General features: G+C 38.7%; 1 protein-coding gene across 2 annotated transcripts in view; it reads left to right on the top strand.

Moving 5' to 3' along the window:
* The window catches only part of APOH (apolipoprotein H), a 45,367-nt gene extending 25,356 nt beyond the window's left edge, over positions 1 to 20,011 (top strand). For both annotated transcript variants that reach the window (XM_011368502.2, XM_023535631.1), the window contains exons 4-11: positions 10,266 to 10,369; positions 10,758 to 10,934; positions 12,915 to 13,011; positions 14,277 to 14,353; positions 16,169 to 16,357; positions 16,465 to 16,644; positions 18,287 to 18,484; positions 19,848 to 20,011. In XM_011368502.2, the coding sequence (XP_011366804.1) occupies positions 10,306 to 10,369; positions 10,758 to 10,934; positions 12,915 to 13,011; positions 14,277 to 14,353; positions 16,169 to 16,357; positions 16,465 to 16,644; positions 18,287 to 18,484; positions 19,848 to 19,903 (1,038 nt within the window). In that variant the 5' untranslated portion in view covers positions 10,266 to 10,305 and the 3' untranslated portion in view covers positions 19,904 to 20,011. The remainder of the gene's footprint in view (positions 1 to 10,265; positions 10,370 to 10,757; positions 10,935 to 12,914; positions 13,012 to 14,276; positions 14,354 to 16,168; positions 16,358 to 16,464; positions 16,645 to 18,286; positions 18,485 to 19,847) is intronic.
* Positions 20,012 to 25,775: the final 5,764 nt, after the last annotated feature.

Here is a 25,775-nt window from a genome sequence, read left to right as displayed (position 1 = left end):
GCTATTTCTCTCTAGACAAGAGGTTGAGGGCTTCATGCTGTGAGGTGGTCCAGGGAACCAGGCTCTTCCTATCTCGTGTCTCCAGCATTCTTTAAGGTATTGTTCTTTTCTTCATTTTTGAAGCAGGCTCCTTCTCTTCTAGCCCACAGCAAAGGAGGGAAAAAGAGTGAGAGAGTGTGTGTGTGGGAGAAGGGCTGCTTCCTAGCCTAGGATGCAACCTCGAGCGTATCAATTCCGTTCATATCTTATTGGTCAGGATGTGGTCACATGGCCATGCCTAGCTGCAAGGGAATCTGGAAGTGTATACCATCCAGCTGGGCAGCCATGGGTTCTGATAAAACCTGAGGATGTTCTTAGACCAAAATGAATAAGGGATGGACCCTAGTGGTCTCTGCATCCACCTCCATGGCAGTCACGAAGATGCAGCATCAAAATCTTCCTTCAGGGATGGACTTGCTGCCCATCTCATGAGGAGTGTGGCCGGCACACAGCCTCCCTTTGTCAGTTACTTTGGGGTCTGCCTCAGCTGTAGAGTTGCCTTGTCTGAAGTCACACCCTGCCTGGGCAACCTGCATCCATTAACGGAGCAAGAAGGAGATATAAGGGCCTAGCCATTTCCGGATACTTTGACAGGCAATAGCTGCCAAGTTTGCATGTCAGTTGAACTTCTTTCTCTGCCAACCTTGCTTCCCTCCCTTCCTTCACAAGTGTTGGTTTCTGTCCTTAGTAAACCCTTGCCCTCCAAATTCTGTATCAGCGACTGCTTCTAGATAACCCAACCTATTAATCTTCCTGATTCTCCCTGTGTTCATCTGAAGAATATTCTCCATAGTCACCAGAAAGATCCTTTTGAAATATTATTTGGATTATGTCACATCACTGAACCTTCTGGGGGGCTTCCCATGTCATATTGCTCAGTGAAATTCACACTTGACCATGGCCAACATAGCACAAGATCTGTTCTTCTCACCCGTCTGCTCCCTCTCTCCCTCCGACCTCACTCACTTCTTGCTCATTCCCCTCCAGCCTCACTGGCCTCTTCCTTGGACATGCCCATCACCAGCCAGGACTGGGGCTTTGTCCTTGATGCTTCCTCAGGGCTCCGTGGGGCTCACTCCTTCTCTTCCTTCAGGTCTCTGCTCTAATATGACCTCCTCAGAGAAGCCTGCCCTGATTGCCCTATTTAAAAAAGCACTTCCTTTCATCGCTCACCCTTCCTTTTACCGTGTTTATTTTTCCTCATAGCACTTAACCACTTGACACTTCATCTAGTTATTCGTTATCATTATTTTTGGTCTTTCTTTTCCCACTAGAATGTCAGCAACTTCAAAGCAGAGATTTTCGTCTGCTTCGTTCACAGCTGTTCTGGTACACAGTCACCCTTAAAGAATAGTCATAGAATAAATGGGTAAATGGACAAAAGCTGGAAGGGTGAGAATGCTGAGGGTGCAGCTCCGCAGGGGTGAGGCCCTGGAGACCACAGGGAGACATCTGCATTTTGCTCTAATTTTAATGGGGAGCCATGGAGTATCTAAGTGGGAGAGCAGCCTGGTCTGTTTTTTGAGATGATCACTCAGCTGAACTCCAAGGCCCTGGGACCTCGATGTTGCCAATGTTAGGACACTCATTACTTCTTGAAGAAACCCATTCCATTGCTGAAAATCTTTATTAATAATTTTCATACACTGAATCCTTCTTTCCTATAAATACTACTCATTAATCTAAGTTCCGCCTGCAGGAACAAATCAAAACAAGTTTAAAACTTCTACATGATGGTCCTTGAAATATTTGAAGACAGCTTTCTTCCCCTTTCCCTTTTTTGTGCCTTTTGTCTTCTTTTTTTCCTTCCTTCCTTCCTTCCTTCCTTCCTTCCTTCCTTCCTTCCTTCCTTCCTTCCTTCCTTCCTTCCTTCCTTCCTTCCTTCCTTTCTTTCTTTCTTTCTTTCTTTCTTTCTTTCTTTCTTTCTTTCTTTCTTGGAGACAGCATTCTAAGTCTTCTCTAGGGTAAACATCTATAATTCTTTGAATGACTTTTCATTGTCTTTCAGAGAGGTCTGGCTTTTCAATGTACTCCTTCAGAATTGCCAGAGTTTGGTGAGACTTGCATAATACAAAGGAGCAATTGTGCCAAGACTGACTATGACTTTGAGCGCATCCTAATTCGATTAAATTTCAGCCATCTTACAACTAGGCCAGGCTACACTTGTAATCAACAGAAACGTCTGGAACTTCTTCGAGCTAAAACTGCTCCATCCACTGCTTAATCTACCTGTGTGCCGAGGTTTACATTGTTCTTGTGACATTTATCCCGTAGTTTCTGTCTGATGTATTGAGCTTTTTGTGATCAACTGCATTGTTTTGGCAGGGCAACAGTGAAAAATTTGTAGTTGTTGTTATTATTATTATTATTGTTATTTATTATATTATCCATCCCAACTGTTGAAAATATCGAATAGAATAAGACTGGAGACATAATTCTATAGCTCTCCTCTTGAACTTTTTCTAAAATATCAGCTTTTAAAATAATGGACTGAATGAATACAGGAGTATATTATATACATACTGCAAGTAGCTTGGTAGGGAAATACAGAGATTTTTGGAGCAGGGTCATGAAGGGGGGCATGCTATACTGAAGAAAACTAATATAAGAACATGTAAAAACAAAGGGAAACTCATAAACAGCACTGGCATCTTAAATAATCAGTTGGATTTATTTTGCCCTAGGAGACAAGAGAAGTCGTCTATAATTTGATATATTTCTACGTGTTCATATAATGAGATGCTTTAAGAATGTTTCTTAAAATCCATGATCTTCTCGAAGAGTCTATATAACTCAATATTGTTGGGTATCCATACTCACTTCAAATTTAAAGATTAAATTAAAAAGAAAAACAATAGGTCATATTCATGGGAGACGTATATGTCTTTTACTCTCTTAAAAATAGTGAATTATTCTCCAAGCTCTCCTTTACTTTCATATAATCTAGACCTATTAGAGCTAATGAAACCTTGTGGGATTCGTTTGTTTCACATTATAGCTACTGAGCAGAATTTTTTGAATACAGTTTGTACAAGCAACTACTAAATCAACTCATAGTACTGTAGTACAGTCTACATTTCAGCATCTCATATTCCCAAGGATACTATCAAAAGATAAGTCATTAAATGCTTGGCTTAAATGGAAAAGCATGTATTTTCTAATCTAATAACTCTGTCAAGGACAGAATTGGACACAATTTGTTCTAACCTGTTTAAAGAGAGCCCATATTGTTTTTTAATGATCGTCTCACCTTGATCCAAGTGCACATAAACCATCCTGTTTAACAAGTCGTACTTTGGGCTGTGGATTTCTGTTAAACTTAAATGATGCTTAGTTTTCATAATCTGTGGCTTTTCTCCTGTTTTCAGGCATATCTTTTGCTTATCGTTTTAAAAATGCATTTTTCTCCCACTGTAAAATGATACAAACATATTACATACAATTTGGAAATTAAAAAAGAAAAACAGAAAGAAAAAAATCTCCAAACTGAAATACTCTTAATATTTTGGCCCGTTAACGTCCAACATTTTTCTGTAGTATTATTTACAATATCACAATGTTTTACATGTTTTTTTAAACAATATGTTCATATTATTAGATCATCTTCCTTACGATCCTATATTTAAAGATTGATGACAGTGATGTTGAGGTCAGAATTACAAGTTCTTGCAACTTGGGGTGTATTTTCTCGGATTTATAGCCCTAAAATACATTTTGGACAGCTAGTTTCTTACATTCTTTTCTAGAGGAGGTTCAATTCTGTCTTTGTAATGTCCGTTTTACCTTTTTCAATGTGAGTGTAATTTTCTTTGGTAGATAAGACAGAAGAAGACTGAAATTTACGTAATTGAGCTCTGTCTTTTTTTTTTAACATTACATTATGTTTAGAACCTTCAAAGATTTTACAGTGGGAACGTAAATTGGCTAACCTTTCTTGATGGTGGCCTAGCAATATGTATCAGGAGCCTTAAAAATGATTTCCCCTTTGTCCAGGTAATTCCACATCTGGAAATAAACTCTTAAGGAAATAATTTATTCAAAGATTTTATAAAAGATATTAATTGGACGTTATCCCTAATGGTGAAAGATACCTCTTCAATGTTTAAAAGTAGGGAGATGGTTAAAATATAGGTTAAAAAGCATGCCTTTAAAAAATAGATCACAATCTGCATAAGTGCTTATGATATGAAAATAAAAAACAAAATAGTATACTGAATATGATCCTGATTTTGATTTTGATATGTAAAAATGCCAAAAAGGTGTAACTCTGTGTGGTGATAGTATAGGATTTTTTAATGTTTCATATTTTTTTCAGATTGATTAGAATGATCTATTACTTTGATAATGAGTAGAATAAGCATGTAATTCTCACGTGTATGCACCATCTTCCTGATGACGTAGAATACCTCTTCCTCCCCTTCCTATTCTTACTCCCATTCTTTGTTGTCTTTACATCTTTAAAAATCTTCATCTCATCCTGGAATTAGTTTAGTTAGCTGAGTTCCTGACATTTTGCAAACTCGGCTTATGCTGCATTTGAATTCATTCCCTTCTCCCATCCCTTTCCCCGCTCAGCATCGTCTTTTTATATCTGAGCTCTTGGGGAGTCACATTCGTTTCTCTGGCTTCCTCCTCATTTTCTTCTACATCAGATCATTAGTGAGCATATTTTCAGCATTTTATTCTCAGGCCGTCATCTGTTAAGCCTCATTCCTTTTTAGTATCTCGTGATGAGGTCGTACTGTCTTTTCTGTGGATTTTTTTTTTTTTTACCATGGTTTTCTAAATAGTGTATGACAACTGTGTAAATTTCCCAGTGCATCGTGACCTTTTTGTCCCAAACTTGACCTAACTTGGGATTTCACATGAAGCAAGGAGAGGGAGAGAGTTGGGACCTGACACCAGACCCACACACCAGAACTAGATAGAGGGCTGGGGAGCTGGAGCCAGCTGAGGGGCTGACTTGGAGGAACTCGCTGTGCTTTCTGGTGATCAGTAGATGTTACTTGGGTGACATGATGAGTCTTGGGGAAAACATCTATAGTGTTATCTACACAAAAATGAGTTCCCAGAGCATGGGAGTCCTATGATTGTGTTGCCCATGGGGACTTAGATAGGCCAGGTAAGCAGCTGCAGAGAAGGCTCATTTCACATGTGTGAATTACATACCATACTTTTGTGTTCGTAGATTTCCATACAGGAAATCTTGTATTTTCCCAAAATGAGGAAATAGATTTTCTGTCTTCTCTACTGATAAGATTTTAAAAATCAGCAAACACAATAAAACAGAAATATGATATATTAAAAAAGGGAAAAAGTAAAATACCCATATTCTACCACCTAGAAACTACAACTACCATTCTGTAGTGGTGTATGGAAGGTAACTCTTTCTTTGTCTTTTGTTCTTTCACGTTTTCTAGTCATGAGCACTAATTCACCGAAGCTCATTGAAATCTATTATTGTATGCTTTTGCGTAGGAATTTCCAGTACTTTGGTGTAAGAAATCTGAGTCATTGATACTAATTGTAAGAATGTTAATAAGAGCTAAATTTCATCAAGTACTCAGTATTAGCCAGGCACTTTGTTGGTACTCTGCATGCATTCTGATTTAATCCTGACAATGAGCATTTGAAGTAGGTTTTATTTTCACTTCCATTTTAGAGTGGAAAACTTGACCAGAGAATGTTACTTGTTCCAGATGCCACAGCTTATAGTAAGAGGCAGTCAGGACTCAAACTCAAGTGTGCCGTGATTAAAACCTCTGTCCTTCACTCAGACACTGCACTCTCTCCATGGTGCCGGGCCTGTCCCCTTCCCCTGGTGGAGTCATTCTCTGAAGAACCAGATACTATGCTATATTTTTCTATTTGGTCCACATCTATCTCCGTAGATTCTGTATCATGACTACGGCACTTTTCTCCAAATCCAGCTTTGAATCTGAATATCTCAGTTGGTCTATCTGCCCAGCAAAATCCCCTCTGAGTTATATATTATTATCCCTTTGCTAGGACTCCACTGTCCTGGCATCTTTTATTCATGACTTTGGAAATAAAATCTTTCCCTCCAATGCACGGTTCAGGAGAGCAGCACCTGTTCCGATTCATCGTGGCCGATTGTGTACTGCTCATTGCATAACTGACACCACAGCACGCCAGGCTGCTTTAAAATGTGAGAATGGAAGGTGAGTTGAGTTTGGGATGTACTGAAGTTTTTCTTATTTTCACTCCACTTCTCCCTCCCACACTACCCCCTCACCCCCGATCTGTCTTCCACGCTGCTGTTCATCTCTTTCCAAAGCACAAACCTGATTTTGTTCCTCCCTTTCGCTGCCTTCAAACTCCTAAACGTGTCATAAAAGGATTTTTGTCATCCCGATCCTACCTCCTCTTTGGCTTTATTTCCCACTATTTCTCACCTGAAATAGTCTGTCCCAGCTGCATGCAACTGTTTTCAGCTGTTGGGAATACATCACGCTGTTTTATGGTTCCTCTGCTTTGACAACTATCTGGAATATTCTCATCCTTATCATCACCTCCCCACCCTCACCTCCCTCTCTCTGAACCGTTAACGTTCTCTGAGACACAATCCAAATGAAATGTCCTCTGTGAAGTTTCTGCAGACGCTTCTGAGAAGAATGAGCACCTTACACTTGCTTCTGTAATTTCATTTAGAGCATTGGATCTCGGTCTTAGTAAACTGTAAGCTCCTTACAGATAACGGTCAGGTCTTGTTTACTTGTGAAAAGCTAATATCAACTACAGAGCTACAGCTCGGTAAAGGCTTAGTCAACACTTGTAAAAGAATGAATGAATTCGTGGAACCCAGGAGGTAATTCACAAACGATCAAGAAGTTGTGCAATATAGAAAGTATAGAAAGTCGTCTCACTTTGGCAAGAGAGAAAATGTATGTGGTGCAACCCTATCAGTTGAACTTGACTTAGGTAAACCTTGACATGCTGAATCAGTGAGTCTTAGCCTTCACTGCAATCATAATTACCTGGGCACTTGAAAAAATTACCAATGCCTGGGCCTTACCCCCAAAATTGTGCTTCAAATTTTCTATTTTTTAAAAAATAGTCTATGAGATTCAAATGTGAAGGTGAAGACTAACTGCTCTAAATAAATAGAAATTTCAGTACACAGAGATATGAGTTTCTTCAAGGCAGAAGGTATTTATATGGATGGGACCCTAGATTTCACACAAAAATGTGTCAGTGCTTAGCCTGACTATACATTTCTAGACACATCTTATCATGCCCACTAAGCCTTGTGACATATTCCCTCATTACCTCGGTAAATGTGTCCATAGTTCCTGATAGATTTTGCTCTCATTGAGCAAAAGAACTTGCATCTTTCCATGGGGAGCTGAGCTTGTTGGCGGATATTGGCTAGAATCCCAACCCAGAAAAAGACAACACTGAATTTAAAAAGATTCGAACTGTTGCTAAATGTTTAATGTTGTGGTTAAAGTCTCTGCTTGTGAAGTAAATAAAGTTTTTGGACTTGTGATGCAATGTGATTTCAGGAATACAAAACCTTGGACTCTGTGTCTAGGTCTCTATAGTTTAATTTACAAATTAAAGTAGGAGAGGATATAAAGTCTATAAAAAAGGATATAAAAGTTTTAAGTGCAAGGTCCTTTGTTTCATATAAAACAAATATTGTCATGTATTCTTATAACTTAAGTATCTATGCATCTATGTATTCCAATTCATGAGTCACAAAACATAATATATTATGTGCAATATTAAATCCAAGAGTTGGCTAATCTTTAGTAGTGAGTATAAACCCAACAATACAAAACGTCCACTTGGTTTGCCAAAATTCCTTGGATATTTTTCGTAATGATTTTTCCATTTGTTCTGCCAAACTAAACTTCAGTGGTGAGTTTAAATGCGTCTTTAAAATGTCATTTAATGTTGATTATCAGCCAGCTCCTTGGTTATTATCATGAGTTAGTTATTGGAGTGTGAGTTGAACTATATGGAGGGGAAGGTAGACAGGCTCCAGGCCAACCACGTGGTGCCAAAGTTACACGAAACAATAAATCACAGACTGGAAGGTGAACGGCCGCATCTCATCTTAAGGTTCATCATAAAGACTTTTCATTAAACCTATGTGTGTTTTTACAAGAGCTCTGGGAACATCTTACATGTACAAGTGGCAAAGCATTCAAGACTAATAATAATTACAATTTATTAATTGTGTGTTTTACCATCGATTATCTTTGTATTCAATTATACAAAGGAAAATTTCACTAGCCCCAAACAATCAAACAAAAAGCTGTCACACTACATTTGATTTAGTTGTCTCTTCATTTCCCCGTTACTTTGTCTTTGCAACAATTTCCAAAGTTCAGTAGCCGGTAAATTAGAGCTGGTGGCAATGAGGTATAATTAACATATAATAAAATGCACAGATCTTAAACGTTTAGTTTTAGATGAGTTTTGACAATTGTATGTACCCAAGTAACAACCACCTGAAATAAAATATAGAACATTTCCACCCCTCTGGAAAGTTCCCTTGTGAGAGGGAGTACATCCATCAGCAAGAATCATTAAGAATCCCTCTCCCCATTGCTGCCCGTCTCAATGTCTATCATGCACTCCTCAATGGTTGCCACAAATGTTCTCAGTTTCAAACTTCTCAGTGTTTCTTTTCCTGACGCTCAGCCTGTCTGGTTTCTCTGTCTTTCTCCATCGACTGCCGAGCTTTTTTATACAGAACAACTTGGCCTCTTTTCATTAGTATCTCTCTTCTCCACGATAAAGCCGAGCCTGGGAGTAATCAAGCAAACAAGAATCCTTCCCCTTAAAAGGAGAAAGTGGAGAGTGTGTGTATATGTGTGTGAAGATCGTAACTGAATTACAGAAGGGGAAGGACCACCATTATTTTATATTAGCGGCAGTACACTTTTCTTATCATGGAACACAGTGTTCTTTAGAAGCATAGTTTAAGAATCACTGTTTGACAAGAACATTTCTTAAACTGATGTCGTCTTGAGGAACTTTAGACCTGTGGCTATAGACCAGGACCACCCCAAAGAGAACAAGCAAAGTCTGTGTACTCAGAGATTGCTATAGCTGGGGAGTCGCCCATCATCATTTGTGTTTGGTGGAGAGTCAAAGTCAGGTAGAGGAGGTGGAAAATTTTGACTGTAGACAAAAGGAGAGAGTTTCAAGTATGCCCTGGTTGGCGCTCATTGGTACCAGGAAGATGAAGGTGGACTAAATAGAAGCCTGGCATCCTACGTGATTGGTTAGAACATGTGTGGTTTTTTTCTGGTTGGTCCTAAGTTGGGCCGATTGCTACAGAGGTTGTGATTTGGCTTTCTGGATTGATTGCTACAGAGGTCGTGGTCCAGAGTTCATTTTTTATAAATTGTCTGGCCATTGTCCATTTGAAATGAGAGAACTGTGGAATCATTAATGGTTCCCTTTCAACCTTCCCAAGCAACATCATCAGCCTGGGCCCCTCTCTCCTCCTGCTCAGCTCCTTTTCTTCTTTGAGTCCCAATCAACTTTCCAATCCCTAAAACAGATCTAGAAATCTGTTTAGACAGAGCTAAGAAGTACTAAGGGTAGATGAGCAGGGCTTTGTGTTGATTTGATGTGAGCAGATTGAGGATTCAAGGATAGCTCTAAGATTATAACCAGAGCTACGAGGAGGATCTTGTTAATTAGCTGCAGGTAAAGGAAGAATCCGGAAGAAATAATCATTATGTGAGAGAAGATGATGCACTCAGTTTTTAGGCATTTTAGTCTGAGATGCCTCCATGAAGATGTTCTTTAGAATCATACATCAGGAAACTGTAATACCATTTTAGAGGTGTGGAGACTGGCACCTGGAAAGAGATGGTTCTAAGTTTATATGCCAAGGCAGGGGCTGGAGCAGGCACCTCCGTGTTTTGGTGATCCAGCCACTACATCCACAAAATACAGGATGGAGAATGAGAGGTCTGGACTGGAGACCCAGTAATCCAGGAATCCCCAGCATTCTATCAGAGGCAGTCAGCAACTGTTTTGTGCCTTTAACACATATGTCATGAAGACAGAAACCGTCTAGCAAAGATTTCACAACAGACCCACAGAAGTGAAAAGTAAATGATTAAAGAACATAGGCCTCAAATCGTGATACTTTATCTTCTATTTACAGAGATGAAAGTACACAAAAAAAAATAGTTAATATTTAAGCACTTTTATATCTGCATCTCTCTTTTTGGTAGAGGAAAGCCACTTTGGTGGTGCCGGTGAGAATCAGCCACAATGATTTCTCCACTGCTCATCTTATTCTCCAGTTTTTTCTACCATGTGGCTCTTGCAGGACGGAGTAAGTACTCTTTGCTTTTGCAAAAATAATTGATATATCCAACACCCTAGTATATGCAAGGGGTCACTAATAACAACTTAGATTCTCTTTAGAATGGATGCTAGAGAGACTGGATTGATACTTATTCTTTAATATTGCCACGTTTAAAGTTTCTCCATAAGAGAACCAATTTAAGCTTCAGCGTACTCACCTGTAAAATGGGGATAATGATAGTACTCTTCAGTGGGTTGTTGAGGAGAGTAGTAGAGATATGGTACATATGAAGTATTTGGCACAGGACTTGTTATAGTTATTATTGGCAGCATTAAATAGTTTTCATTGCTGTGCTAGCTGAACTTAAAAATGCAAACATAGATTTCTTAACCAACTGCTTTCTGCTCTATTTCAGCCTGTCCCAAGCCGGATGATTTACCATTTGCCATCGTTTCTCCCTTAAAAACATCCTATGAGCCAGGGGACCAGATAGTGTACACCTGCCAGCCGGGCTATGTGTCCCATGGAAACATGAGACGATTTACCTGCCCTTTCACAGGACTTTGGCCCATTAACACGCTGAGATGTAGACGTAAGTCAGCACCAGCACCCTCTCACACATTCTCTCCCCTCATTTGGATTCTGCACATTTTGGGGGGATAACACAGGGTGCGGCGGGCCAGCAAGCTACAGAGTGCAGGGCTGCGAAGAAATGAGAGGGTGTGGGGGCTTCTCCATGGAGGAGGACACGAAGGGCAGTAGGTATTATTTAAAGAGGAAGAGATGAGCTTGGCCTGGAAATAGGGGAGATGTGAAAAAGAGACCTGGTACGATAAAGGGAGATGAAAACACTATAGAAGTGAAAACATCCTCTGAAATTTAAGCAGACGCATGAAAAAAATAAAACACGAGGAATCATCATATTTTGGGACTTTGCCTCAAGATGAGAGCAGAATAGTTACTGAAAAAGCAACATTTTGTTTAAATTATGTCTATGTTATATGTTATATTTATAATAAAATAGACATAATATATATTATATTAAATTAATAATATAATACAGATTATATACATATAGATCTCTATTGATTTATAGTAGATGGTTGATATTTTAGTTAAATTTATTGGGATGACATTGGTTAATAAAATTATGTAGGTTTCATGTATACAATTCTATAATACATCATCTTTATATTGCATTGTGTGTTTACCACCCAAAGTCAAATCTCCTTCCTTCACCATATTTTTGATCCACTTTGCCTCTGGTGAACACTAAACCTTTGTCTGTGTCTGAGTTTTTATTTGTCTTGTTGATTTGTTGCTTTCAGTATTATATTTCATATATGAGTGAAATCATATGGTTCTCAACTTTTTTCATCTGACTTATTTCACTTAGCATAATAATCTTAAGATCCATTCGTGTTGTCACAAAAGGTAGAATTTCATCTTTTCTTATGGCTGAGTAATATTCCTTTGTACATATGTAGTACATCTTTATCCAATCATCAACAGTAGGACTCTTTGGTTATTTCCATTGTTTGGCCACTATGAATAATCCCGCAATGAACATAGAGATACATATATCTTTATGAACAAATGTTTTCAAATGTTGGGGGTAGATACCCAGAAGAGGGATTGCTGTGTCATATGGTAACTCTATTCTTAATTTTTTTGAGGAAGCCCCATACTGTTTTCCATAGTGTCTGTATCCATTTACATTCCCATCAGCAGTGTATGAGGGTTCCATTTCCTTCACATCTTCTCTAGCACTTGTTGTTACTTGTCTTGCTGATAATAGCCATTCTAACAGGTGTGAGGTGACAGTAGATGGTTGCTTTTATTCATTCACATAGTTCTGTGATGATCATGCTGGCATAATTTTTGACACTCGAATACTGAATAATTGACCAGATGGGATTTCTAGCAATTTTATGTAGAAGTTAAGCACTAAAAATAACTATATGGACCTATCTGGGCTCTGGTTATTTTGGTCATTTGGAGACGACCATTGTGAAAATTACATATGTTCATATAAGTGATTTTAATATACTTTTTGATTAAAATTGACCACACATAATTTTTAATGAAAAACCATTATCATTAGTGGTTTTTTTTAATATCATTAGAGAATTTTTTTCTTTTAATCAGCCATAACTCTGGAACACTATTTCATTTTTTCAGTTATTTTCCATGCGTATATTTTTGCATTATTGCACAGAGCAGATACCATTTTGTGTTTTTTCTATTTTTATCAGCATATCAGAAACATTGACTATGTCGCTATGGTTTTCATAATCGATATTTTATTGGCTGCATTATAGTTCAACTGTTGACTTACCATCATTAATTAAAATAATGCCCTGATAGTGAACATTTAGACTGTTCCATTCTTATTCTTACAGGTAACAGTGTAATCACCACCTTAGTGCACATATCATTTGACTTTAGTTATTTTCTCAGAATGGTTACCAATAAAGTTATCGGATCGAAAAATAGAAATGAGTTTATATATTTTTTATTTTAATAGAAAATTCTATAAATAGATATTTACCTTTTTATCTTTAAATCACAGCCAGAGTATGTCCTTTTGCCGGAATCTTAGAAAACGGAGCTGTACGCTATACAAGTTTTGAATATCCCAACACGATCAGTTTTTCATGTAATGCTGGGTAAGGATGGGTAACTGAGTAGCTGTGCCCTCAAGCTAAACATCACGACTGGCCCATATTTTATTTCTAGCCTTTACACTGGACTCGTTGAATACAAATCACTGAATATGAATGTGCAGTGGTGTCGAGGGGGTGGGGTAGAGGGTAGAGATTATGACAACTAGTGAAATATATTTAATTTTTCTGCTCCTGATTAGTTACGTATCTGAGGATGTACATTGAAGTGATTGAAACTAGATGACGATTCCTTATAATCTCCGGACGAAATCTTGGCTTGAGGGTTAAAATACTTTAGGAATTAGATTTGGGCTTTAGTTATGAGGCTAATTTGATAGACTGACCTGGTATTCCCTAGAAGAGAATTTTATGGAGAAGGTTGGGAGTATGATAATGTAAAACAGAGTTCTCTTAAATCACCTAATGCAGCACAACATCCCCAGGAAGAAAGCACTTGTAGTCGGTAATATAGCTCATCTGCCTTATCAGAAAAAGATGCCACCGGTGACATTGTAATAGCATGTTAGTTGTAGATTAGGGCAAAATTTTACTGAGGATCCTTGTTTGGGATTGGAGATTAAGAAATACTATGTGTGAAAAAGAAATGCAGTTCTTTCATCTGAAACAGTAATTTGCTGATGGTTCTGATGACAAACAATATTGAAAAAATTAGCTTCAAGGACGGAATGTTCCATTTTCCATGGAAATAAGACTGCATAGCTTTTTTGTTTCTCTGTTTTCAAATCTGAAATCTTTTTTTCAATTACAGTTGACATACAGCATTACATTAGTTTCAGGTGTACAACATAGTGATCAGGCATTTATATAATTACAAAGTGATCATCCCAATAATAGACTGCATTGCTTTTTACACATCCATGTCACTAGGCTCTCAGAAAATGAATAGTAGAGATTACTCGGTTTGATTCACTTTTGTGATCCTGAAAAGAAAATGGTTCTTTGCTTTATATAAGAAGCAGTTAATTTAGCTAGCTGGTTAGAAATGAGGGATTTGGGGGTTTGGCTTCTACACCCACCACCAGTGGAACCCTCCCCGCCCCGCCTGATTCTTCAGCGATTCACCTGGAGCATTAGATTGGAAGGCTTGATGAGCCTTAGATGAGTGTTAGGCTCCTCGGGAAAACAACATTATAAAACGGGAAAGAGGTCAATAGTATTAATCTGAAGCAATGCACAAAGGAGAAGACATTTGAGATGCTCTCGATGGATTATTTTCCTGCTTGATGAATCACATTTTCCTTTTGCAGGTTTTATCTGAATGGAACTAATTCTGCTAAGTGCACTGAGGAAGGAAAATGGAGTCCAGACCTTCCTGTCTGTGCCCGTGAGTCTGTGGGTCCCAGTTATGGGGAAGGTGACCAGTTGGTTTTAGCCTGGTTTTAGCACTGTAAATTCCATGCCCCAGAAACGCTTCAGTCTCAGCTCTGTGAGATGATTGGTCACCTTTATGGGGGAGTGTTCGTTCTGATAGCATCTTACTCTGGAGGATGGAACAACTGCTTTGGAAAGACAGAAGGGAAGCATGCTACTCATGAACACGTTTTGTATCCTCCACCTGATGGAGCCAGTGGTTTCTGGGTTTATTCATTCTAACACTCCCATGATGTTTGGGCAGGAGCTTGGATGTGTGTGGCATTGGTCTACCAGGGGCCGCCACCAATTGACTAGAAGAACTTTTGGAAACAGTGAGATCAAACACCTTCTTTCCACTCTGGAACCTCATTCATTCATTCACTCATTCATGTATTCAATAAACATGTACTGAAGGCCTAATATGTGCCACCTCCTGTTCTTAGCTGTGAGGCTACGAAGCTAAGGGAGACTTAGCTCTGCCTTAGTAGTGATAAGGGAGACAAGCAAGGTCGCCATCACGGTAAACTTAGAGCCCATCGAAAGTCTCTGCATCCTAAAAGCTGATTGAGTTTCCTCTAAAAGTCACTGATGATTTATTTAGGGGACACTCAGCTGAGCCGCCAGGGTAAGCTCTGGAGTTTACTTAAATAGGGAGGGGCGTCCTTATATTACCGAACTTGTGATTTATGTAAATCTAATCTTTGACCAGGAGGCCCAGGCATTACAATAATAGTTATGGATTTTTAACATTTCAGTGAGGTCTGTCTTAGCAAAAGCAAGTAGAAAAGTAAAGCAATTTAAAATAAACAATAGTTTAAAAAATCTAAACTACAAAAAAAAAGGGGGGGATAAATTAAGTAGAGTTTTTTACTCAGCAGTAGAAATCACCATGGGTCCTATAAATAGTTTCCCTTTTAAAGCAGATTTGTATCTATTTAGTAAAGTCATTTTTTCTTTTTAGTTACAAACAGACTACTTTAGCTTCAGTCTGACTGGGCGCATCTCATTCTTCAATGTACACACAAATCACCTGGGCATCTTGTTAAAATGCAGAGTCTGCTTCTTGGTTCTGGGATGCGGTTTGAGCTTCTGTATTTCTAACAGGCTCCCGGGCAATGCTCATGCTGCTGGTTTGTGAATCACACTTTGAGTTGCAAGGCTCTAGACAATCCCAGTTAAATCACAGGTTGGTCTGCACTGACTTCCATTAAGTTTGTATAACTTTCTCTGGACTTGTTGAAACTCCATGTTAGTCAGGTTGGGATGACAATCTATACCGTTTCTCTGTGTAAAGCTCCTTGTATAAGCTCTATACGTACAGATTGCAAAAGGAGGAGGTATTCGATAGGAAAAAACAAACCTGAACTAGCAGCAGAACACAGATGTCACAAGTACTTTGCGCCAAATTGCTGTCATCAGCGATAATTGCAGGACGATCCTTCGGCAATGTCCTCCACCAATTCTGACTTCCAGAAACATCTTCCAAGGTAGCATTTGGATCAAAAATTTTATGGAAACCTAACCATTGTGTTATTATAAAAGGAAAATTAGCAGCGGTGAGACTTAAATTTACTTCATTTTTTTAGTTTTTTGACTGGTTCGGACCTTTGATTTTCAGATCGTATTTTCTTATTTGGCTTCTACAATTGATGGCTTTTACTCTGGCAACTGATCACATTTTGCATTTTCTCAAGTTAATCTTCAGATTTTTTTTTTCCTTTCTGGAAAGAATATATTTAAAAGACTCCACCATTTTCATACAAACGATAGATTTTTCTTTTTCCAGCTATGACCTGCCCTCTCCCTCCCACACCTAAGTTTGCAGAGCTCAGTGCTTATAAGTCATTGGCTGGGAACAGAACCCTTTATGGAAACAGGGCAGTGTTTAAGTGTTTGCCACACTATGCCATGTTCGGAAACGATACTGTTACCTGCACAGCATCTGGAAATTGGACTGAGTTACCAGAATGCAAAGGTAAGTGCGAGGATAAGAGAAAATAATTACAACAGTGCAATTCCCATTTTTGAAAACTATTGAAAATTCCGCTATTTATACTATGTCTTATTGAACAAACTTTTTAGAAGTAAAATGCCCTTTCCCATCAAGACCAGACAATGGATTCGTGAACTATGCTGCAAAAGAAGTACTTTATTACAAGGATAAAGCCACGTTTGGTTGCCATGATACGTTTGTCTTGGATGGCCCGGAAGAAGTAGAATGTACCAAATATGGAAATTGGTCTGCCCAGCCAAGCTGTAAAGGTATGAAATATGGTATAAAATGGTATAAAATGTCTCTGAATCAAAGGATCACCTTTATTTGTCATTTTCTTGTTCCAATCGTTTCCTCCTTGCTGCTCAGACTTGCTTCACAGCTATTGACATGTGAAATACTTTAGGCTTAGGACTCACATGTGCATGGGGAAGCTTCATGCTTAGCAAGCTTGTTTGAAATTAAACTGTATGAAAGAAACAGATTTTTGTTAAGTGTTGATAATATGGTGGAAGTTTGTGTAGGCTTTCTATAATTGCCTTTAAGTCTTTGCCTAGGAGCACTCATTTCTGCTTTGTTCTAGTTGAGACTTCTCATTGTTGCAAAAAACAACCACGCATTCAAGGTGGTTCCAGGAAAAGGGGACTTATAGTGAATGGGCAACAGGCAGTCAGATGGACATTGAGGAAAAGGAATGAAACACAGCTGGTCCTCCTAAAACTTAAGAGTTGAAAGTCAGGAACAATTGCTACTTTTTTCATATCTCCATGGCTGCGTAGCCTCTCTAATCTCCCTGTTTCTCTGCTTACTCACCTTGAACCTGGCTCGACTCTATATTAGGACCTCTCAACTAAAGGATTCATCACTAGCTGGCATCTTTTCCCTGAGATACTGATTCCTTTTGAGTTGGATGTCTATCCTTTATTTGGTCAGTGTCGGGTACATGCAGAAAACAACAACCTAACACTATATTTCTGCTCAGGTTTGCCGTGGGCTGGACAGTGTAAGCTGAAAAGGAAATTAGGTATAGCAGGCAAAATGACATATGACTAGTGTCGTAGGTTGGGGTCCCCTAGAAGCAGAGCCTGAGACAGATTCAGTGCAGGTGATTTATTAAGTGAGTGTCTCAGGAGAAAGGGAATGAGGCAGGTAGGATAAAGTAGGACACTGGTTTTTGAACGTCACTATGCATTGGAATGTGTTTCTGAGTAAGGAGATCTGGATAGGACTTGAGAATTTGCATTTCTACCAAGTCCTCAGGTGATGCTGATGCTGCTGATCCAACTAAGTTTTGAACAAGTATGTGGGCTCAGCTAGAGTCCAGCCTCAGTTTCATGCCCCTGGGAGCTCCGGACCATGAATTCTACCCCAGAGTCGATCCCACTAAGAGGCAAGGGACATGCATTTCGTATTCCAACGTCAGTCAGCCATTGGCTATAGGTTGCTCCCTTTCCTGACCCTGGGGGTGGGGGGTCGATTCGATCGCCTCCTGGGAGTGGTAGCTCACTTACGGCTGAAGGCAGTTTTCAAAGAAAGGAACACATTTGTGAGTTGTCATCACAGTGGCTGGTGGGTAGGAGCACTAGCTCAGTAAATGGATTCTGAGTGGGCCAGCGTAGGCTTATATGCAATGGCAATATCTGGTAGAAGTTCTTTTTTGCTGAAGCTTCTGCTCTGACCTTCATGTGTGGTTTCTGTAGGGGAAGAAAAGGCCATCTTGGAATCCATGATTAATGGTTCTATTGATAAAGAACTGTTAGCAATGATACTGGTGTGATTAAGTTCAGTCTTGAAATCTTGTCTTGAGCAGTTTATTTCAGGTGTACTCATCTACTGGCTCAAATACTTCATTCTCTTTAAGAAACGCTAGCAGAACTCCTAAGTCTTGACTACAAATATTGTCTCTTTCAGCATCTTGTAAAATATCTGTTAAGAAGGCTACTGTGATATATGAAGGAGAGAGAGTAAAGATCCAAGAGAAATTTAAGAATGGAATGCTGCATGGTCAAAAAGTTTCTTTTTTCTGCAAAAATAAAGAAAAGAAGTGTAGCTACACTGAGGATGCTCAGTGCATAGATGGCACCTTTGAAATCCCCAAATGCTTCAAGGGTAAGTAAGTCCAACGCTGGAACTTTTAGCTCCGACTTCCATTCGCCCCTCACCATAATCGGTACCTTTTTACATAAATGTAAGAAACCACGTCAATTTGACCATTGGATATTTAAAAAAGAGAGGCGGCAGAAGGATTAGCAAGATGAAGCAGTGAGTTTCTCCACTTGCATAAACATTTTCCTTTTCAATTATTTTCCTTAAAACTCAAGGTGGTGGTTTTATTGATGAATATTCAAGTGAATTATGCCATCTTATATAATTGAAAGTTAAGTTTGAATAATAATAATAACAGTAAAGGGAATATTGAATATTAAAAATATTTACCACCTCTTGGTCCTAAATGATAAAGAATGCACCCCAAATTACAAAGTAACTCATGGCAATGGCGATTGGTTTAAGACCTAATATTTTTTTCCTTCCTTCAGCAATTCCTAGAGTTTGAAAAATACCCACTATTCATTAGAGCCAAATATTTTAAGGAAAATAATTATGTTTGTGTGACATAAAGAAGTTTATAATGGCCAGCATTTACAGCTGCCACCCTTTTAAGTTTCAAGTTGGGGGTTAAGTATCTTTGTCGCTATGACGGAAGAACCAGCAGAGGCTGAAGCTGTTGTTGGCTCTAGGTTTAGAAATGCTCAAGAATGTTGACAACTCTACGTCAGTAGGCTGCAGAGGACAGAGTTGGGAGCAGATGCAGAGAAGAAAGGGGTCTGTGAAGTGGCCATCTAGAGAGAGAGAGGGAATGATAACTTGTAAATAATACCCACCTCATAGGTTTATTATTAGACATATGATGCAGGATGTGGAGTAAGTGCTCAACCCATGATAGTTATTATTATAATTGTAAATAGTTAGAAATGCACTGAATAAATTGTTATTGTTCAAAACACGGCACAGCCCTGGTGCGATGTTAAATACCAAAAGTAACAAAGCACTGTAAGCCTAATACAAATCAGTGGAAAAAATATTAGAAGAGGGCAATTAAAAAACAAACAAACCGAACAGAGCTTTGCTGACGTATTTCTTCAGGCTATTCTTCCTCAAAGTCTTCAGACAGATGCAGCTCTGTTAATGCATTAGGAATAAATAAAGAGCCGATACAGGGTTTTTGTTTTGTTTTGTTTTTTAAATCTTGATCGTCAGAGTTATATATAACCTTTTATTTTCTCTCTTGGAAATGAGTGCCTTTTCATTTCCCTGATGCTTTCTCGTGTCACATAAACCTCACACTGAATGGTTTCATTCATATAATTCAATTTATTCTATACATTTGTAAAATGTCTTTGATTTATTTAGTTATTCAACAAATTTAAGAAACTGTTTCTCTTAGAATGTTTATCTTTTTCTTCCCAAACAGAACACAGTTCTTTGGCTTTCTGGAAAACTGATGCATCCGATGTAAAGCCATGCTAAGCTGGTTTTTCAGATTCAAAATTAAATATCATACTTCTATCTCTGTCCAAGGAACCTAATGGAAGTAGAAAAATAAACTGACTGAATGTGTGGCCTCAGTTATTGCAATGTCGCTCCTCACAGTGGCTTACTTTTCATTAAAATATCTGGTTAAGAACCCCAATATTTGGAACATCGGCTTTTCATGGCTGTGGAATAGAAAGTGTAAACAATTATCTGAGTAACCCAGCTCTCTTCTCCCACATTCTACTCTCAAATGTTTTCAACTAAAAAACTGTAATGCAGTATCTTTCATAGAATGGTCTACAGAGCCCTGCATCAGTATCTGCTACTTATGACAAAGAAAAAATTCTATGTCCCAGAATTTCTGAGGATGGTCCAAAAATCTGCATTTGTGACAAGGTCCCCGATAATTTTTTGTATTTTCAATTTGAGAAGTATGGCCATAAAGGAATAAACATGATGTTCTAGGTCAATAGAACTGGATTGGAACCCTTGAGGTTTGGTTTACAGAATCTTTCCTAAAACATCTTTTCTTACCTACTAAAATTCCGTGATCCATCGCGAAATCCATCTTTTATTTATATGCTATTCTCTTGCCCTTCTCTCCTTCTGTAATATATGCTGGAAAAACTGTCCTTCTCTAAGCCTGCACCATAGCAGCTGAATATTACTGGGGGAAAAAAAAGAAAAACACAATCCTGCTAATAGGCTCCACTTTCAATTTGTGAACACAAAGCATACATAAGCCCTCAGCTCTGCCTGGCAATCGTATCATGTTTATCTAGCGTGTTCGCTCCCCTGCTCTGCAAGATAGCTATTTCTCTTCTCAGTCCTCTTCAAGCGACCTTCCCTCTCCTCACTGTCAGTGATGACCTTGCTCCTTATTTCACTGGAAAAATAGAAAAAGCCCTTTTTTTTTTTTTTTTTTTGTCTTGCCACTACCAAATGCATCACCTTGTTGGTATCTGTGCCAGGTACCCTTGCCTTCCATCTTGTTACGATGGAGTAACTCTGAGATCTATTTTTCTCTCTCTCCTCCAACCCTCTCTCTAAGTATTGGAGCCTGGGTTTGAAGAGGATGTGGTGTCTCCCTAAACCAAAAAGCCCTATTTCAGGATTTTGCTGAACTCAAGGGAATCCATCTGGATTTCCTCTCTTAGCACAAAGGTTTTAGAAACACTGTTTTCTTTAACTGGTCGCATGTTGATTTTAAAACCGACCTCCTCCTCACTCCACCTCACAGCTCTAGCGATGGAAAGAGATCAGCAAAGGTTTATAGCCTCTCTCCGTGCCCTATACATAATCGCTGAGTTTGCTCCAGAAAAGGAGAGAATATATTTCTCTATTATCCTTCCTTTTGTTGCAAAGCCTTTCATAATTAATTCTATGGTATCAACATTTTAAAATATATAGAAGCCTTTTTTAATTGCTCACCTTGTCTCAGCTCATTTGAGAGGGAATGGACAGGTAGAGCAGTGAAGGTAAGTAAGGAAGATTTCCTCTGGCATCTGGTGGGTGGTTACCGGGGGCCTTCCTAATACAAGCCTGAGCCCTAGGACTTTTGCTCCATCTCCGAAAGGCCCCCTATAAAAGCTCACAACAGGGTTCCATCTTCTTACACAATTACCATTCCCTACTCGGATCAACTAAGATAAATAAATTCAGAATTTTTGAAGTCCTGTATAACTCGGCTCACACCCAATGAAAGAACATACTTGATGGGGGATTTTTTGTTTTTTTAATTTAAGTATTTACTAGCTATGACCTATCTTAGGGGTGTAACCAGGAGGGCACAGGATCAGTCAGAATGGATTGCAGTCCTGGACTGGGGTTTGGGAGTTGGTGGGGTCAGTGCTGGAAGCTTCCTGATGTCCCAGGCGTGACCCTTTTGTTGTTTGACTGTGGGAAAGATGGGGAGGGGGTCTTATGCGAAAAGCTGGTAGTCTCCTGGTTGGCACTCAGTGCTTGGGCAATAGCTATTTACCAACTGGTGTAAAAGCTTTTCAATATTTTAACACACTGTATGTTTGGCCATGCCGGCTTTCAAGAAGGATTTGGGACAACTTAATGCTGAAAGGATATAAACAACATAAAAATAAATCATACACGCCAAAAGCAAAATAAAACAAGCACACAGATTTTGTATTTTTTTTTATTGTTACACCATTTTTAAAGCTATTTTTAAGAGCAGTTTTAGGTTTACAACAAAATTGAGAGAAAGAGAAATTTCACATATACTCCCTGCCCCCACGCATGCCCAGACTCCCTCATCGGCATCACTCATTAGAGTGAGATATATATATATTTTTTTACCAAACATAAACTTACATTGACGTATCATCATCCAAACTCCACAATATGGTTTAATTCTTGGTGTTGTACATTCAGTGGATTTGGATAAATGTATAATGACATATATCTGTCATTTTAATATTAAAAATCCTCTGCGCTCTGCCTGTTCATCTACCCCACCCCCACAAACACTGATTTTTCTATGGTTTCCATAGATTTGCCTTTTCCAGAATGTCACAGAGTTGGCATCATGCAGTGTTCTGCCTTTTTAAACTGGCTTCTTTCCTTAGTAATACACATACGGGCTTCCTCCATGTTATTTCGCGGCTTGCTAGCTCGTTTCTTAGTGCAGAATAATATTCCACCTTCTGGATGTACCAAATTATTTATTATCCTTTTACCTACTGAAGCACATCTTGGTTGCTTCCAAATTTTGGCAATTATGAATAAAGCTGCTATAAACATCCATGTGCAGGTTTTTGAGTGAACATAAGTTTTCAACTCCTTTGGATAAATCCCAAAGAAAATTGTTGCTGGATCATATGGTAAGAGTAGGTTTGTTTGTTTGCCTATTTGTTTATTGAGATATAATCGACATATAGCATTGTATTAGTTTCAGGTGTACAACATAATGATTTGAGATATGTATCTATTGCAAAATGATCACCACAATAAGTCTAGTTAACATCTATCACCACACATAGTGGTACTTTTTTTCTTGTAATGAAAACTTTTCAGATCTATTTTCTTAGCAACTTTCAAATATACAATGCAGAATCATTAACTATAGTCACCATGCTGTATGTTACATCCCTATTTATAACTGGAGGTTTGTACCTTTTGACCACTTTTACCCATTTTGCCCAGACTATATTTAATTTTGTAAGAAATCGCTAAGCCGCCTTCCAAAGTGGCTGTACCATTTTGCACTCCCATCGGTCATGAACGAAAGTTCTTGTTGCTTCACATCCTTGCCAGGTTTGTTGTCAGTATTATGGATTTGGATGTGTAGTGGTATCTTGCTGTTTTAATTTTAATTTCCCCGATGGCATATTTCATATGCTTATTTGCCATTTGTATATCTTCTTTAGTGAGATGTTTGTTAAGATCTTTGGCTCATTTTAAATCTGGTTGCTTATTTTCTTATGAAGTTTTAGAAGTTCTTTGTATATTTTGAATAACAATTCTTTATCAAATATGTCTTTTGTAAATATTTTCTCCCAATCTTCTCATTCTTTTTGATATTGTCTTTTGCAGAATAGAAGTTTTTAATTTTAATGAAGTTTAGCTTATCGATGGTTTGTTCCATGGATCTTGTCTTTGGCACCGTATCTCACAAGGCATTGCCATACCCAAGGCCACTTAGATTTTCTCCTATGTTATCTTTTAGGAGTTTTATAGTTTTGCATTTTACATTTCATTTTATGATCCATTTTAAATTAATTTTTATGAAGAGAGTAAGGTCTTTGTCTAGATTTTTTTTTTTTTTTTGGCTCATGGATGTCCTGTTGTTCCAGAGCCATTTATTGAAAAGACGGTCTCTGTTCCATTGTATTGCCTTTGCTCCTTTATCAAAGATCAGTTGACTACATTTATGGATCTATTTCAAGATTCTCTATTCTATTCCATCGATTTTGTTGTTGTTGTTTTTCTTTTGCCAATACTACACTGTCTTGATTACTGTAGCTTTAGGTATGTGTTTGGAAATATCAGGTGTTCAGAATGCTAAAAACTCCGAAGCCCAGCACTCCTGTTTTAAACCTACAGTACATCTCTACCTCCTCCCACTCCAGCACATTCCACAAAGAAGCGCCCGGAATATGGTGAGTTTGTTGAAGGTGGCTTTTTGCACTATTTTGTTTATTGGAAGACCTATTTGGCTGCTGGATAGGCTTGGGTCTCTGAAAAACAACCAGAGCAGACTTCAGAGCTTAAGCCATATTACCAAGTCCTCTAATTTAATGATATTTTCACAGAAAGAGAAAAATTTGCTATTTTTGAAATCCGTAGAGGCAATTAGGATGAGGAGGAGCCCATCAGCAGAAACTATCCATTTGCAGCCCCTCTGTTTAATGATTATGTGGTCCATTTAATCCCATAAGTAGTCTCTCTTTTCCAAATGTTGTCTTCTTAAATGCTTAGATCACCGGGTTGCTTGTCATTGAAATTGGGCTACACCTTCCTAGCCACAGGATGCGGTGTTTTCCCCACTGACTGACAGTCCAGGAAGCATTACCCTCCTCCTCCCACAGACAGCCTGCTGAAGAAAGAGTGAAACTATAACCACAGTTGCTGGTAATCATCCTATAAGTTAGCGTGGCTGAATTTCGTCTTCTCATCTTCTATAATGCTACTTAACCAGCACCTGCAGACCCTGTGACCCCTGTAAGCCAATATGGCCAATGAGGCCCTCTTCCAGGCAGGTGGGTTCCTGGATGTCCTTCCCAATGACCAGTTTTCTTCTCTTAGATTATGACAGGATGGCTTCTAAATACAAAGGTGCCCGTGTTTTAATTTGTCTCTCATGCTATAACATAGTCCTGCAAGAACTGGTTTATAGTACAGAAAATGACTTCTCTCATTTGTAAGACATCGACTGATCTTTCAATAGATGGGGTCTCAGAAATGAGAAATGAAACCCCAAACTCAAAAATAAGTATTCACCAGTGAAATCTCCCACTGGCTAGCCTGAAAATTGTTCCCCACCTTAATTCCTAAATAAAAGATTAAAAAGATTTAAAAAAAAAAAAGGAATAAAAGAAAACAGATTAGGGTGTGTGCCTGTGTGCCTGTGTGTAGTTGTGCACATGGGTGAGTGTTCATCCCTCGTGTGTGTATGTGTGTACGTTGTTTGTGTATATTCTGTGCGCGTGAGCATGTGTATGTGTGCATGTGTGTGTGTGAATGTGAGATGGATGTGTGTGCGTGTGGTATGACCAGGTCTTTGTGTGCTAATGCTGCCTCCTAGTGGCATATATCACTCACAAGACAGTTGAGAACGAAAAGATGACTTGATAGAGAAGTTTCCTTGTGTCAAGCACTGGGTAAAAATGCCTACATATCTTACCTTCCTTAATACATACTATCTTTCCAATCATGCCATAAGGAAGGTAAAGAAACCAAAGCTCAGAGAAATTATGTATATTGATTTACCTGGGTCACAAAGTGACAGGACCAGATGTCCAAATGTCAAAACTGTCTTTTCTATCATTCTTAGACTGCTAGTTAAACTATGAATTTTCCCAGTGGCTTCCTGAAAATAGCTGGACTCTAAAGTTGGAATTTTACAGCCTACCAAGGAGTGATGAAACAGGCTGGTGGAGAGATATTTGTATAGGTGCGGCTGTGAAGTGCCCTATTAAGTGGTTGCTAGTTTGTATGGATATTGGCTAGGGCAATATGTATGTTATTGAAGAAGGAGAGGAAGGAAGAATAGTCAATTTATCTCTGTTAATAACCTTGAGCATGGATTACCCAAGAAGGCAGGACAGAGAAGGATGTAAAGGTGAATGTGGCTTGGTTCTGGCGTACGGAATGAATCCAGAACCCTTGTGCTAAAGGCACTCTTATTTTATTT

Source organism: Pteropus vampyrus, unplaced genomic scaffold, assembly GCF_000151845.1.
Source record: "Pteropus vampyrus isolate Shadow unplaced genomic scaffold, Pvam_2.0 Scaffold143, whole genome shotgun sequence".
Lineage (NCBI taxonomy): Eukaryota > Metazoa > Chordata > Mammalia > Chiroptera > Pteropodidae > Pteropus > Pteropus vampyrus.
Note: the sequence above shows the minus strand (reverse complement) of the source record. Positions and strands in the feature narration are given on the sequence as shown.